The following is a 15549-nucleotide window of genomic DNA, read 5'->3' as shown; positions in this document are numbered from 1 at the left end:
TTTAATGTCCATCAAAGGGTAATAAAACATAACTCTAACACCTTCTACCTGACAATTCTGGGTCATGCAAAATTTTCAATTCTACCTTCTCATTTAGGCATTTAACCCAGAGACTTGGCTAAAGTCACAAAGCTGCCTTGTAGCAGTGCACACGGCTCTCAGAACTCTGGGCGAGCAGGGCGGAGGCAGGCGCTGGCTGCCACGTGCCCACGGATGGCGCGGGTCATTCTGGCGTCCGAGTTCTGCCTGTCACCCACTGTATGGCCTTTGGGCCATACACTAACGGATGGTTCCAAATGCCTGCAATGTGCCTGGCACCGCTCTGGCTGAGGGTGGGGGTGGGCGGGAGCGGGCAGAGTCTGCAAAGTGACAGGTCAGCTGTCAGGAAGTGGGAGGTAGTGGAGGAGCCTGAGGGGGAAGAACAGAGAATATCTGATAAACTGAAAGAAAGCCGAAAGGTTTCTATAACTCTGAAGATGAGAGGAGCGAGGCATGCAGGGGCCACATCAAGCAGGACTGTGCTGAGGATTCTGGCCTTTATCCTAAGAGCGATGGAAAGCCACTGAAACATTGAAGCAAATGAACGAGAGAGGAGAAGAGGCGAGGCAGGAGAGTCTTACAGAGATCCAGGGACTAAGGTGCTTATGACGACAGATGGAGGAGAGACGTTTAAAAGGTCAATCTGACAGGATCCGTGAAACCGGATGTCACCCAGGTGTCTGCTCGACACCCTGGGACATGGGAGCTACTCATGAGATGAGGACCAGCTTTGCGGGTGGTGAGGAGGGGCTGGGCACGGTAAGTCTGAGACGAATCAAGTGGAGATATCAGGGAGAAGGGAGCTGACGTACGTGTCTGGCACTTAGAAGAGTCGAGGCTGTGGGTGTGAGCAAGGGGCAAGAGGACACAGGACAGGGACTTGAGGAACACTTAGTGGCGGCCCAGAAGAGGCTGAACTGGAAGGGGAGCTGAGAAAGAACAGCCACGGGGGTGGAGTGAGGTGTCATGGAAGCCCCAGAAGAGAGTATTTCAAAAGGGGAGGAGTGGCCAGCAGTGTCCGATGCTGCTGAGCAGTCAACTAAGATGAGCACCGAGAAATGTAGGCTACTCGTTAGCACACCTGCTGGGGCGGAGGGAGGCAGTCTGCTGGAAGAGGCTGAAGAAAGGGTGAGAGGGAATATGGAGACAGCTAAGTCTCCATAATCCTTTGGAGAATTTTGGCTGTGAAGAAAAGGAGAGAAGGCAGGGGAAAGAGAAGGAGAGAGGTGGTTTCTAAAGGAGGGGAGAGCTGAGTGTGTCGACACTGCTGGAAGGGATCTGCAGAGAGGGAGAGGATCAAGATGCCAAGGGGGGCGGGGAAGGGGGGAAGGGGTGGGGGCAGGGAGGGAGAGAAAGAGGGTGTAAGGTTTCTGCAGAGCTGGGGCAGGCGGGCTGGCTGGAGCCTGGGGAGCGGGGAGGGACGCCTCGGCCACAGGAGAGATGAGGACACTGCAGCAGCTGCAGGAGCTCTTGTCTGATAGCTTTTATTTTCTCTGCAAATAAAGCAGGTGATGAGGCAAACTGCTGAGAGGGGCCTTGGGTGAAATCACATCACTGTGCTGAGCCTCAGTTTCCCTCCTGCACACTCAGGGTAACCGGGACCTCGCAAGGTGGTTCCGAGGATCCGAGAGACAACAAAGGACATCAACAGGGCTCACTCAATGAGGCCTCTGTGCCGAGTCCGTGAGGGATCGCAGAGGGACGCTCGCTGACTGCAGGGAAGACCCCCTGCGCCTCGCCACATCCGCACTGCTGTGTTACTTTGCACAGAGTAGGTGTTCAATAACTATTTCATTCCTTTACTATTGTTGTGATCAGTACAGAAAATGTTCCTATTTTTTTTTTTAAAAGCTTAAAATTATTCTTTGACTCCCTGACAAGCAGGTATATTTCTAAGGCACGAGGCCCCTCCTTTTAGGGGCCGTGTTTTCAGGAAGGCTGGTGAATACACAGGTCGGGGGGCAGTTTGTAACCCAGCAGAACGGAGCCTACAAGCTGGCCTGACGATGTCAGTGGCCGGGCTTTATCTCCAAGTGGATGACAACAGCCAGCCACGGACGCCTGCAAGCCCTTCCACTTTCCTGTTGACGCCGCTGGTCTACTCCGTGAGCATGCTGTTGGTGTGTCCTGGACTGAGGTCACTGGCGGGCGGAGCTGGGGCCTTTTGTCTCCTGATCATGGAAGCTCTTTTTGGAGAACTTCAGAGCCGGCGCTGCCCTCCACAGGATAGGCCTACCGTCGCACCTGCTGTAAATGCCTCTCTCCGTTCTCGTTCGCGGGACTGCTCTCTGACCCGTTACTGCTTCCTGATTGCTCTTTCTCGTTCAGCAAAGCCGTGGCGTATGCCAATGTGTCCTGAGGGCGATTTCACACAGGAAGCCAGAGTCAGCGGCTGTTAAGTGGCGGCAGCACCCACCAGGGAAGACCACCCGGGAACCTCGAGGCTGCTGCCTGCATGGTGGCCGCCAGAGCGCCCCCCGACCTCAGCAGCAGGCTGGGGACCAGACTGACCGAGCTGCATGCTTTTCTTCTAGGCAAATGGTCTGCATAACTACGCCCATGTGCCATCTTGTCATGGAAATTCAATCCTTTCTTCTGCTCTTTCTCATTTTCAACCTATATCTCTCTGCTCTGAGGCTGCAGTTTCTGAGAAACATACTAAAAATCCTACCTCAGGGATTTCAAGCCACACAAAATCAAGACAACCGTCACCTGAGCGGAGATGGTTCGCTGGAAGGTTTTCCCAGTTGACGTCTCATTGGAGACGTTGCTCTGCGGCGTCCAGTAGTGCTCCGACATCTGAGGCGGGGGGCCAGAGCACCGTCAGAGATGGTGGACAGGCACCCGCGAGCCCGCACTGCTAACCCCAGCTACCAGAGGACAAGGAGCAGCCGAGTGGCATCTAAGTCCACCCAGACCTTCCATCCCACCAGGAGAGTCTTTCTCGGGAGAGCTCACTTCCACTCTCAAGATCTCGGTAACAGCAAATGCTACGTCCTATACAATCCCTACTTTTTCACCCATAAAGTTAAGACACAAATTTAATGCATATTGATAGCTATCAACTGTACTAAAAAAGGTTTGAAGTCTGAAAATACTTGGAGGTCAGTCTCAAAATTAAGTTTAAGAGCTGCTTCCTGACAAGACGCACTGTCCCCACTCCTACGTCAGAGCCAGCGAGCGCAGACGGACCGACCTTCTTCTGCAGCCACTGCACAGCCCAGCTCCAGTGGTGCGCGTGCTCCTTGAAGTACTCCTTCGCAGCAGGGCACCTGCAGGTCGGGGAGGCACATTAGACAACGCTTTCTCTGCATACACACTTGCTCAATCTACAGTACTGTTTAAATTTGGAAACACTAACGCTACTCTCATTAAAGTTCAGTTGTCTTTATATTAAATTTTTAGTTTTTTTTTTTTGGTTTGGCTATGCTCACATTTAAACTTCAAAGGCAACAAAAGGTAAATGTGTCGTAAAAAGTCTCATCTATCTCTAACTCATCCAGTCAGTTCTAGTAAAATTCAAAGTTGCAAAATGAAAAATAAAACAAAAAGTGCACAACAAATTGTATATTTAATAAGTGACTTTTTTTTTTTGAGGATGATTAGCCCTCAGCTAACATCTGCTGCCAATCCTCCTCTTTTTGCTGAGGAAGACTGGCCCTGAGCTAACATTCATGCCCATCTTCCTCTACTTTATATGTGGGACGCCTGCCACAGCATGGCTTGCCAAGCGGTGCCATGTCCGCACCCGGGATTTGAACCAGCGAACCCTGGGCCGCCAAAGTGGAACGTGAGCACTTAACTGCTGCGCCACCAGGCCAGCCCCCTAAGTGACTTCTCGATAGAATCAAACTAGTCTTTACCTTTTATGATTTGAATAAGAATGAATGATAGTATAGGAAAAACAATTTGGAAGTGCGGTCCTGGAGCCCCCCTCTCTCTCCAGTTTTACTTGCCCATCTAGAAAGCTATTGTGCATGTCTGAAGACAGTACTGGCGGCCATACTGCACCTCACATGTGTATAAACTGACATGTGAAGGACACGGAAGCACATAAAGACACTGGTGTCTGGACTGTGTCTGCTGGCCTCAGACAGATTGTGTGGCCTCAACACTCTGTGGAGATGCCGCTCTTAGGCAAATACTTATGAGGACAGGCTGCTAAGAGCAAGCCCCATCAGGGAACCCACCACTGGGGCAGGATGACATCCATCTGTGTCCACAATCTGTCTCATCCGGCAAACACGTGTGCAGGTATTGTTTCAATGGGGCTCTCTCAGTTATATCTGTTGAGGACGGTCTAATGAGCAGATGACGCCTAACGGGTTTCTCATTCTTATTTTGGTACAAGTCCAAGGATGGCAATACTCAGCCTAAGAATGAGCAAAAATCTGAAGCTAAATAATTTAAGCTATAAAGACGACTTGGTGCAAAACTCAGTGAGGCAGTGTGGTCTGCTCAAAACCTTAGGTTATCATGGAGTCCCCCAATCTTCCATCTGCCTGGGCATTAAAGGGTGGACTTGAGATAGCAAACCACTAAGGTTCCTTCTAACATTGAGAACCTCTGCTTTCCAAGTGGCTACTGCCAGATGACGGATAAACAACACGTGGAATATACATACACTGGAATATTATTCAGGCCTACAGAAGGAAGGGAAATCTGACACATGCTACAACATGGATAAACCTTGAGGAAATCATGCTAAGTGAAATGAGCCAGTCACAAAAAGACAAATAGCGCATGATTCCACTTCCGTGAGGTGCTGAGAACAGTCAAATTCATAGAGCCAGAAAGCAGAACGGTGCCTGCCAGAGGGAGGAGGACTGAGGAGTTGTTGTTTAGTGGGGATCGAATTTGAGGTTTTGAAGATGAAAAAAGTTCTGGAGATGGATAGTGGTGATGGTTGCACAGCAAGTGGATGGACTTAATGCCACTGAACTGCACGCCTAAAAATGGTCATAATCATAAATTTTATGTTACGTATGTTTTAGCACAATTAATAAAAAGAGAAAAGAACCTTTGCCTTGAAGTCAGTCAGCCTGTGCTCAAGTCCCAGCTCTGACGGCAGGCATGTCACTAACCCACCTGTGATAAGGGATTGCCCACAGCGCCTAACCGCACGTGGCTGTGGGAAAGCTCAGGTGAGCATGAACACAGGCGGAGCAGCTGGCACGGCGCCTGGGTTCACAGTGTGAGAGGCTGGGACGTGATTTCGTCTCTGTGACAGACTGTCTTGAAAGTGGGGACCTGGAACCTGGAAGAGCTGGCAGTGAAGTGACATCAACGGAAGCGATGTCGAGTGAAGGGTCATGAACTCCTGCTGTCAAGGTCTCTAACTCTGCCTCGATCCCTGCCCTTCTGCACACGGCCTAGTGGTTGAGCTTTTTTCTTTAGATCCCATAAGGTCTATTACCCTTTCAACACTCTCCCTCTACGTGCCTCTGAGACCATCTGAACAGGTTTCTGTGCCTCTAAGCAAGCGCACCCTGACTGAGGCAGCTTCTCTAGGTACTAAAACAAGGCAGATGTTTTTCTGCTCTTATTTGACTTGTAACTAAAACTGATTCCTCCCTGCAGTTTGAGTCAATACTTACTTTTGAGCAAGAGTTACAAGAAATTTGACACACTGGTAGCAGCGACTGCTGTCCACATGGTTGCTGTGGTGCATCAGAGCTGAAGGAGGAGAAGAGCACATTTCAACAGCAAAGCCTCAACTGAGAGCGGCTCCAAGTGCTAACAGCTCTCCTGTTCTGATGACAAACCGTTCTGATGCGCAGACAAGGAACTTAACTAAAAGCATGGTTGCTGCCGACTCAGTAGGATTCCCCAAGTTCTAATGGGTAGAAACACTACTTTAAATAGTATTCAAGAAACACACGTGGCGGTGAAAGCTTGAGTTTTAGGAGAAGTGACAGGAACTAAAATTTATGCTGGCTGATTACTCACTAGGGCCCTCCAAACTTTTCCATCCACCAGGCTACTGACAGAAGAGCAGTGATAACATGTTAATCTGATAAACACAAATTTATGGTTTTAGTTCAGTTCAACAAACAGACCCCGCTCTGTATTCGGGGATTTAAGCACGAGCAGGCTCCTCCCTGCTCCTGAGGAGCGTGGGCCGTGAGCGCCGGGGCCGGGTGCGCCCCGAGCAGGGCTGCTGCTCCACCGCGTGGCACAGCGCAACAGAGTACAGGCCTGCTTGCCTCACATCTCTTTTCCGCCATAAAATGAGGCCTAAATCTTCTCTTAATACAAAGCAAAATCTAAAATGACTCAGATTAACTGCAAATACAGGCAGATGATGGGCGTTCAATAGCACTATTTTTAACCAAACTTTTTCTAAGAAATGGCTCATTAAAGCAACTTTAGCCTTCTGAAAAAGAAAACTCTGCCAAAAAACACTGATGAGCAGACAGCAGAAATGTGGCTGCATTCACAGCACAGGTGAAAAGGCAATCACATTTCATGAGCTTGGCAATACCCTGAGTCTGAGGTTTTAGCTTTCCCTCCCCAATGGCTACGAAGTGGAATGAAAGGGTTCCTGAGTCAGAAAGTGGCCTTTAGCTTGTTGAAAAAAGTCAGAGCTCCCCTGAGTCTCACCTGACCTGGGAAAAGGGCCTCCAGCTGCATCTCACTAAGGGCAGGAGGCGTCCAGGGCGACAAGACCCTCTGACTGGAGTGAGGGGGCCCACGGCCCTAACCAGACTTGTCCTGCTTCCTCACTGACCTACGCCAGGAAGAGCAGTGGGGCAGACCCGGCGGAGGAGCCCGGCTAGAACACCAGGCCATCTGTGAGGACGTCACCACACAACGTTACTACGGACATTTCCTAGGAAGGGCAGCCATACTTGCCTAGTAATCCGTTTTCTGTCTCAAACACAAACTTGACTCGCTCTACTTGTATGGGATCTTCAATGACCTGTGAGAGGAAGGAGCGAAGGCCGGTCAGTGAAGGAGGAACTTGGGTTATAGCCACAGGGGCCTTTCCTTTGTAATTCAAGAGATTAATTTAGTTTCTGACTCAACAAAACCCAATACAAACAAATGTCATGTCATTGCCATATATCTCAACAATATCCTAAATTTTAAACTTAAGATGAAAAACTATTAGCAATTTTGAAGATCTGCTCGTCTCCTCTCTGTTCTTACCAACTGCACCTATGGTTCTCTGTGGGTCACAGGACGGGTATCTCATGATCCCAGGGATAAGGGAGTTCGGGTCCAACGTGTCCACCACACATGTGTCAAAGTGTTGCCACAGGCCAGGCCCCACCAGCTGCTGTGGAGGGTTGGCCACAGAGGCTGGATCTAGGTCTCACTCGCTCAGTATTTCTGGCACTGAACTGTGCACAGTGCAGTGAACTACGCGGTCTGTTGCTGAGCAGATGAACAGCACATGGCCCTACGCCTGGGGAGCAACAATCTCCCAAAGTCTGTAAAAGCATGAGGACCAACGGAGGCAAAGGACCAGGAAGAGGAGTTTTTATAAATGGTGTCCATGATGTGTTTCCTTGTTCAAAAGTGTTTATTAAATGCTTACCCTGAACTAAGGCCTCTATCAAGTCTCGGGGACCTAAGGGGAAGCCAGGCCCTCCTCTCTTTAAGGAGCCCCTGGGCTAGTTTCTTATCAGCTCACAACCAGCCACCAAATTCTATTGATTCTCTTTCCAAAACACCTCTTGGTCTGTCCTCAGGCCCCTTCTACCCCGTCTCTCCTCAGTACAGGCCTCGTTCTTCCACACTCAGATCACTGCCACACACTCCTACATGGTCTTCCTGTTCCAATGCTGCCTCCTTCTTCAGTCCATCCTTCAAAACAACTGCTGGGAGAATCTTTCTGAGACACAGCTCAGGTCATCACTCTCCTGCTTAGAGCCCTTCCCCGGCGCCCCAGAGCTGACAGCGGAGGCTGCAAATTTAAGCATCTATGACTCCAAGAAATGAGCTAAGTGTGCTGGGTCTCAGACAGTCGGGAGCAATGAGGACAGCGGGCACCAGAGGCCATAGGCCTCTCGGAGCGGACATGCCGCTACTGCTCGAGGCGACTGCGGCGTCCAGCAGATGGGATCACTATGGCCAGATTACCGGATTTCTCAAGGCAGACTAGAATCCAGAAATTAAAAAACAAAACAAAACAAAACAAAACAAAACCGTTTGGGCCAAATACAACAAGCATTAGGTGGAACTTGGCCACCAGTGTGCAGCCGCTGGCCCACAGGGAAAGTCCACACGCACTCGTTCCTGAAGCCTTTCGTGATCTGGTTGGGGCCTCTTTCCCCAAGCCCTACTCGGTTCCCACTCCTAGCCATACCACTTCCTTACAATTCCCCAAGCAAACTATGGGTCTGGTGGGAGACGGGGGCTCTGGGCCCAGCCGCTTGGCTCAGATCCTGGCGCCATCACTTATTAAAGGTGGCCTTGGGCAAATCACTCCATCTCTCTAAGTTTCAGGTTCCAGAAAGACTGTATTTCACCGATTATAAGTAAACTTCTCCCTGATCTTCATATTTCCAAAATTGGGTCCTACAGGCGATTATACTTCAGTTTCATGGCATTAGTAGGACACAGATAATCAACAGCGTCTTAGACCTAAATGAACTGTTGAGCCTACAACTTACCTCAGGGCTACTGTGGTGAGGTCTAAACAGCACAGTATTTGTGCTCAGCACAGCCCCATGCACAGGAAGGCCCCCTCACCCCCGCCCTCGGCACTGCCAGTGCTGTGTACGTGGCCAGCTCCCTCGCTGAGTGGGACTGCCTCTAGGGCAGCTTTATTACTGCTCACTCCACCAGCAAAGCTCTAAAGACGACTGAGCTGAAGGGGACCCTGCAAGTGCAGGCCCGACGAATGTGGAAACAACACAAGCACACACGGTTCGTCACTTACAAACATTTGCAGACTAACAAACCCCTGAACTCAAGTGAGTCAGAATACTTTAACTTACCAGTATCTCGTGAAGCAGCTGGAATGTGTTCTTTAACTCGTGGGGTGGAGCTGTTTCTAGTTGGTTCTGAAACATTTTTCAAAAGCATAAAAATTCCAGTAAGTCTTCAGAGGAAACCACGCAGGAGCGGCACTCGTCCGTGCAGGATCCCGGCCCTGGCAGGACTATCTACCACTAGCCGGCTGACGGGAGCAAGTCAAATGCTGAATCTTGGGACTAAACCAACCACCCCTACGGTCCTCCCAGCTCCAACACTCTGTGACACTGTGCTATGGGATGAGGAAGGAGGGGGGAAGGCAGAGAGGAAAGGAGAGAATTTTAAGTCACCAGACAGGCCCAAATTTATATTGATGTTTCATTTAGACACATCCTATTTTGTTTCCCAGAATGCACTGGGGCAGCTATGAGATTGCAAATGGGAGTGCTCTGAGGCAAGCATGCGATGAGAAGTGTATGAGAAAGTCAGCTGATGAAACAGAGGAGCTGCCCAGACACACCGAGTGGAGGAGGTAAGTCCGCAAAGCTCCCATTCCTTTGTGCGCTGTGCCCACTTCACACGTGCACATGGCGGACAGGACACCGCAGCACAGCACTGTGCTTCCGAGGTGCCAGGTCCAGCACTAAGCAAGACTTCACATGTCACACTCACTGACTCTTCACAATCTGTGAAGTCAAGTCACATCCCCTCCCACCCTGAGGAGGACTCTGCCTGAGGTCCTGCAATCAGTAACCAGCAAGGAGAGGGACTCGATCACCTCTGAGACAGGGCTGCACGAGGAAGCCTGAGGGCAACACGGTTTGGTAAGAGCCTGAACAAGAACCTCCGCATCACCTGCCACCTGTCAACACACACGTGTCACCATAACAGACCCCGACGCGGGGAGACATGTGGCAGGAATTTTGTGGGCAGCCACTACTGTACATGGTGTAAATTCACAGGACACACACCAATGTAACAATATTGGTCCCTGGGGTAGGGTAGAGGGGACAAGGCTGCTTAGTGTTGGTCAAAGTGGACTTTGGCCTTATTTGTATGTTGTAATTTTTCACAAAAAAAATGCAGTCATGCATTATTCATATAATTAAAAATTAAAGATTAAAAACTACTATCAATTCTGTGAGTAAGCTTAAGAGTTTTTCTAGTAATCCCTACAAAGGCAGTAAACTACATGGTTAAGGGTACAGCCCTGGAGCCAGATTGCCAATGTTCAAATTTCCACTCTGCCACTTACTAGTTGTGTGACCCTGGGGGCAAGTTATTTACTCTGTGCCTCAGTTTCTTCAACTGTAAAATGGTGATAATAACAGTCTTTCCCTCACATGACTACTTGAGAATTAAGGAAGTTAAATGTGCCACCTGCTTGGAACAGGGCCGGTGTGCAGTCAGTGCACCGTAAGCAGCAGTGGTAAGGACTGTACCGAGCAGAACTTCCTAACGAACTACACCACTATCTCAGAAGGTGGGAAAACCCTACTTGTGATTTTTAAAATGTTGCCAGGGGAAATAATCTGAAATTGGAAAATGATTTCACATAAAAATGGTCACCAGGGCATGATTATTGACTATAAAGTATGATTCTTAATAGCTAAAAATTAAACGCCATGCAAACGTGCATCACTAGGAGGGGAATGGTTAAGTAAATTAGGGCACATGGGAGAAGGAAGTACTATATTCACTGGTAACTTTTAATGATATGGGAAAATATTCATAATGTCAAGGGCAAAAACCCCACAAAATCACAGACAACAAAATGCCAATTATGTTAAAATACATGCATGGAAAATAAGAGGAAAACCTAAAAGAATGTTTGCGGTGATTTCCTATGAATGGTGTGATTTTGAGTTCTTATTTTATTCTTCACTTTTTTTTACATGAGCATATCCTATTTTTATGATTAGGAAAAGCAGCTAAGGTTATTAAAAGCAGCATATCGCCCGGGAGCTAAGGAATGCTTTCCCAGCGCCTGGGCCACAGCCCTAGGCCAGCGCCGACCCCGAGTCCCACCTTGATGCAGTGCAGCACGGAGAAGGAGAAGTGCTCGTTGCAGAAGCAGCAGTACACCACCATCTCGATGAGCGCCAGCAGCGAGCCCGTCAGCTCTCGCAGAGCAAACATTACCTAGGGGGGCGGACACAAGCGGAGCAAGCTTTACCCAGGCCACAGCTGCCAACACTTTAACTGAAATTTACGCACATTTAGGATTGTCCACAATGCCTCAGAATAGGGCTCCCTAACTGCCAGAGGTCTAAGGAGAGATTCCAGGGTGGCCTAAGTCTGTCTGAAATTTAACACAATTTGTGCAAATGTGCACCTTTTTTTCAGGAGTCACTTTCATCAGATTTTGAAAGATAAATGCCCCTATCCCCAAAATTAAAACAATCACTGACAGGTCCAAAAATTAAAAAATGTTAAGATAAAAATAAAAAGAGCTATACAGCACAGCATTGTTGATGGAATTAAAAAACCAGTCTGTTAGACTGTTTGTAGATTCAGATACGTGTAAATCAAGCTATGGAAGAAGGCCTGGAAGAGTAATTCTCCAGAGCTGGGCGGAAGGGGCAGGGACTCAAGACTGCGGATGGCCACACAGCATGCGCTGCGAGGGAGGGCTGCGGCCCACCTCCCTACCCCTGAGGGTCAAGGAGCCCGTGTGCTGCAGAGTGGCAGGATTCCAGGACCAGGCATACACAAAGAGACTGGGAACAAAGCCCTCTGATAATAAATGGAGGAATTGTGCTGGTGAAGCGCCGCTGACCTCCTCCTGGGATCTGGAGGGGTGATCAGCTGGCCTGGCCCTGGAGGCCCAATTCTTGGTCGCAGAGAGGACTGATGACATCCTCTCCAACTGATTATTTCTTTCTGACATATACATAGGAAGAAAAATTAATTTGAAAGAATCATTTCTTCTCTTAACAATACTCTTCTTCATCAGAGTAACATGCAAAATATAACTAATAACAAAAGGTGTTTTTCCTCAAATAGGAGAAAATACTTATGGAAAAGGAAAACAGCTTCAGAAGAACAAGTACATACCTCCAGCAGGTAGGGCTTCCCTTCAGACAAGAACAGCAGGGCCTCCACCTCCTCGTGGAGCGGCAGCAGGGGGCCGGCGGGGGCAACGCTGACCGGGGGCCGCGGTTTAAAAATACCGGGAGCTTTGGGAGACAAAGGAACAGAAGCCGCCTCGCTTGAGGTCAGTTCATGAAACGGACGACTACGAGGTAACGCGATTCTCTCAAGATGCACACACACGGCGGACGACCCACAACCTGCTCTCACACGCAAGAGGGGAAGCCAGACATGGAGGCAGGAAACGACGTTCACCTCCTTCTTCCAACATATGCCCAAGTTGTAGGTGCGACTATGAGGATCCAGACTCCTAGTGATCCCCGCCAGGACAAGCTTCCAATGAAGTAAAAATATAAGCAGTATATAAAAAAATGTCCAAAGTGCCTCTGAAGAGACACTGGACAAGACACTTTTGTTGCTCAAACGACTATCGTCAAAAAATGGCCAACACCACCTCTGCTAAGCAGAATCAACTCCTATGGAAGGGGTCACCCCATTTGCCAGAAAAAGAAGGACTCACGCTCTCCTTTTCTTTCATCAACCTGTGTGAACGCACGGACTGGGCAGCTCTCTTTTCAGATGTCTGAGTTGGCGTTTAGGAAGCACACTCTACTCACAACCATCCAAGCGCTCCCCCAAGGCCCCTCCGGAGCCAACAAGCATTTCCAGACTTGAGGGGTGCGCTGTGGTTCCACCTAGTTTCCTGCCTGTCAGGTCTTCCCAGCCACACGACAGGAAGACCCGAGCACAGGCTGCGGCTCAGAGGCCTCCAGTCCACTGGCTGCTCTGCCACTTACTAGCTGGGAGACTGAGAAAGCCACCAAGCCTTTGTGTGTCCTAGTTTCCTCATCCACACAAGGGATAACACCCCTCATAGATTCATTGCAGAGACTAAAAACAGTAAACAGAAAGCCCCAGGGAAAGGCCCGGCACAGAAACTCTCAGTGCTGTTCAGCGGCTTTGTCGTATTATTGTCGTTACTGTTGTTGGTGCTGCCATGACAAGGCCTAGGAACAGCACACACACACAGTACACACAGGGTAGGATACTAGATAATGACCTAGACAACTGTCTTAGCCACACTGAGTGGGGACTGAGCTCTTAGTTCTGGAGGACAGAATAGGAAATGCTATCAACGACATCTTACATTCAAACACATTTCAATGACATAATTTACATCTGAGCCTCTTTAGTTTTACAAAGTACTTTGACATTTTATCTCATTAATCTTCATTACATCTGGGGGGTTACATTTTTAAATATTTCCATTTTGCATTGAGGATCAGAAAGGTCAGGTGGCTTGGTCAAGTCCACACAGCTAGGAGACTCCAACCCACACCTTGGCTCTTTCTGCCACCAGACCAGTTGTACCAATGACAGGAATGAACAAACTCCGAACTGGCCGTTAATCCTAGAGGGCTTTTAAAAAATTTTCATACATGCCCCCTCCCATTCCAATAAATGACTGACTTTCTCTTGTGACAAACTAGTAAAACAGGGTGAAGTTTAACATGAATTAAAATGAAAAATTTTAAGTCCTCCTCAAATATCCAATAGCCAAATGAGAAATAAGTAATATCCATTTAATTACTAACATTATTACTCTCCACACATTACTGACAAATTCAGTATCTCTTCATCTTTCTAGTGTATTAAAGACATGTTAAATCTTACCAACGTTCCTTTGGGAAGAGACGTCTGAATGCAAAACAAGCAACGCCACCGTGTTGTGCAGGTTCCCAAATTCTCGTGCCTGTGCGGAACTCCACCGACGGATCTGTTCTCCGAGAAAATAAAGAGGACACTAGCGTTTTGGTTAGAAACAACATGAAAAGGAAGGGAAAGGATGTGCTGGTTCATGCTATCTTGGGCACAATTCTTTCTTCATGCCTGACAGTAGAAGAGGTCAAAGTACAAGATGTCACAGGTTTTAAACTGGCTGAAGAGTGCTTGTGCCCTGAGACATCTGAACTCATATTCTAAAACAAATCCATTCACGTGCTCAGTTTAGGCACTGAGTGCTTTCCATGTGCCAGGTAATTTTCCTGTCCCTCAGCATAACGGGGACAGCCCCTGAGGCTGGAGATCTGGAGGCCTGGCCTCCGCTGCCGCCACCGTGCTGTGTGGACGTGGGAGAGTTCTCTACCGTAACGAGCCTGCACTGGTCTAACAGCAGAGATAAGCTGCCTGTTCTGCCCCTCTTGGGGTTGTGAGGACCAAATGAAACATTAAAAGTGAAACTGTTTTCAATGTTATCTGCTCCATAAATGCAAAACAATATTAAATATGATCTAACAATATTAATTAAATATAATTTAAATGACACTGAATTTAAATCCATCATCAGTGTCAATGGAGCCCCTGATAGAGAGGAGCATGATGTGAAAAATGGACACTGCAAATCTCAACAGAACAGCACGCCATGGTCTCAGTGCTGGTCTTTTTAACATGGAGGCGTCAGAGCAGCATGGTGGGACAACAGGAAGCCGAGAGGAGACCTAAGCAGCAAGCCCGTCTCCCTCACCCAAGAAAGGAACACTTCCCTGCGCAGGCCTGACATACGGAAGGAATCAGAGCTGGGTCTGAAGCCTGCTCCAGACGCTTCAGCTTCGTGACCTTGAACAAGTCACCTAATTTCTCTGCGCTTTAACTCCCACCTGAGAACGGGGAGGAAGCTGCTCATGTCCCTGAACATATTGTGGTGTAGCACACGAAGGGGCCAGTTGCGTCTGGCACATAAAAGGTATTCTATAAAGAGAGTTTATCATTACTCTATGTTCACCTTTTTGTACTTTAAATCTATAGACACCAGAAATATAATGGATGGGAGAAACATACCAACATAGGAACTTCAAACAGGAGAGTCATTTTCAGATACATCCAATTTACACAACCCTATTATTACAAAGCAACTTCCCTTTCATTTTCTGAATGTAAGTATTATGTCCGCAGCAACACCTTTCAGTGTGTGACTGTGCAACTTCACAGCTGCCTTCTGCCTTGTTCTCAGCATCCCACTGAGCAACTGCCACCAGCGCAGCCTTACTCACGGTCCCAGAGAGCAAGCGGAGGAGCCGGCACCACCTGTCCTGGAAGGCTCTAGAACCCACTCAGAGCCCGCCATTCCTCCCGCGGCACTTGACACTTCACATTTTGACTGACATTCTACTTAGTTGTTTCCGTGGGTTATTACTGGACTAAATCCTATGAGAAAGCTGTAAAAATAATTGAACTCCAAAGAACATCCAAGTCTACATGGCACTAGTACCTGGACTCAGGAAATTAAAAATATTTATCATCTAATAAGAGAAACCAAGTGGCTGTGAGCCCACGGCCGCCCCTCAGGCTCGGACAGGAGGCCTCACCTGACTGCTGTGCCGAGCGGGCCCCAGGAGAAAGCGGACCATGTGGCGCAGGGCCGAGTGCCGCAGAAGGAGGTCGCCAGCCCGGAGCCCCTGCTGTCAGGGACAGTGAGAGTGACAGATTACATTA

General features: G+C 48.6%; 1 protein-coding gene across 4 annotated transcripts in view; it reads right to left on the bottom strand.

The window, feature by feature from the left end:
* USP24 (ubiquitin specific peptidase 24) overlaps positions 1-15549 on the bottom strand; it is a 139237-nt gene that overhangs the window by 2783 nt on the left and 120905 nt on the right. For 3 of the 4 annotated variants that reach the window (XM_044770871.2, XM_044770873.2, XM_044770872.2), the window contains exons 58-67: positions 15423-15515; positions 13732-13834; positions 12022-12143; positions 10993-11106; positions 8988-9053; positions 6895-6961; positions 5637-5715; positions 3236-3311; positions 2752-2838; positions 2284-2394 (exon numbers count right to left, since the gene is read on the bottom strand). In XM_044770871.2, coding sequence (XP_044626806.1) covers positions 2284-2394; positions 2752-2838; positions 3236-3311; positions 5637-5715; positions 6895-6961; positions 8988-9053; positions 10993-11106; positions 12022-12143; positions 13732-13834; positions 15423-15515 — 918 coding nt within the window. The remainder of the gene's footprint in view (positions 1-2283; positions 2395-2751; positions 2839-3235; positions 3312-5636; positions 5716-6894; positions 6962-8987; positions 9054-10992; positions 11107-12021; positions 12144-13731; positions 13835-15422; positions 15516-15549) is intronic. The other variant, XM_070509829.1, reaches the window with a different exon arrangement.

Source organism: Equus asinus, chromosome 5, assembly GCF_041296235.1.
Source record: "Equus asinus isolate D_3611 breed Donkey chromosome 5, EquAss-T2T_v2, whole genome shotgun sequence".
NCBI classification, from domain to species: Eukaryota; Metazoa; Chordata; class Mammalia; order Perissodactyla; family Equidae; genus Equus; species Equus asinus.
This window is presented reverse-complemented; position numbering and strand designations above follow the sequence as displayed.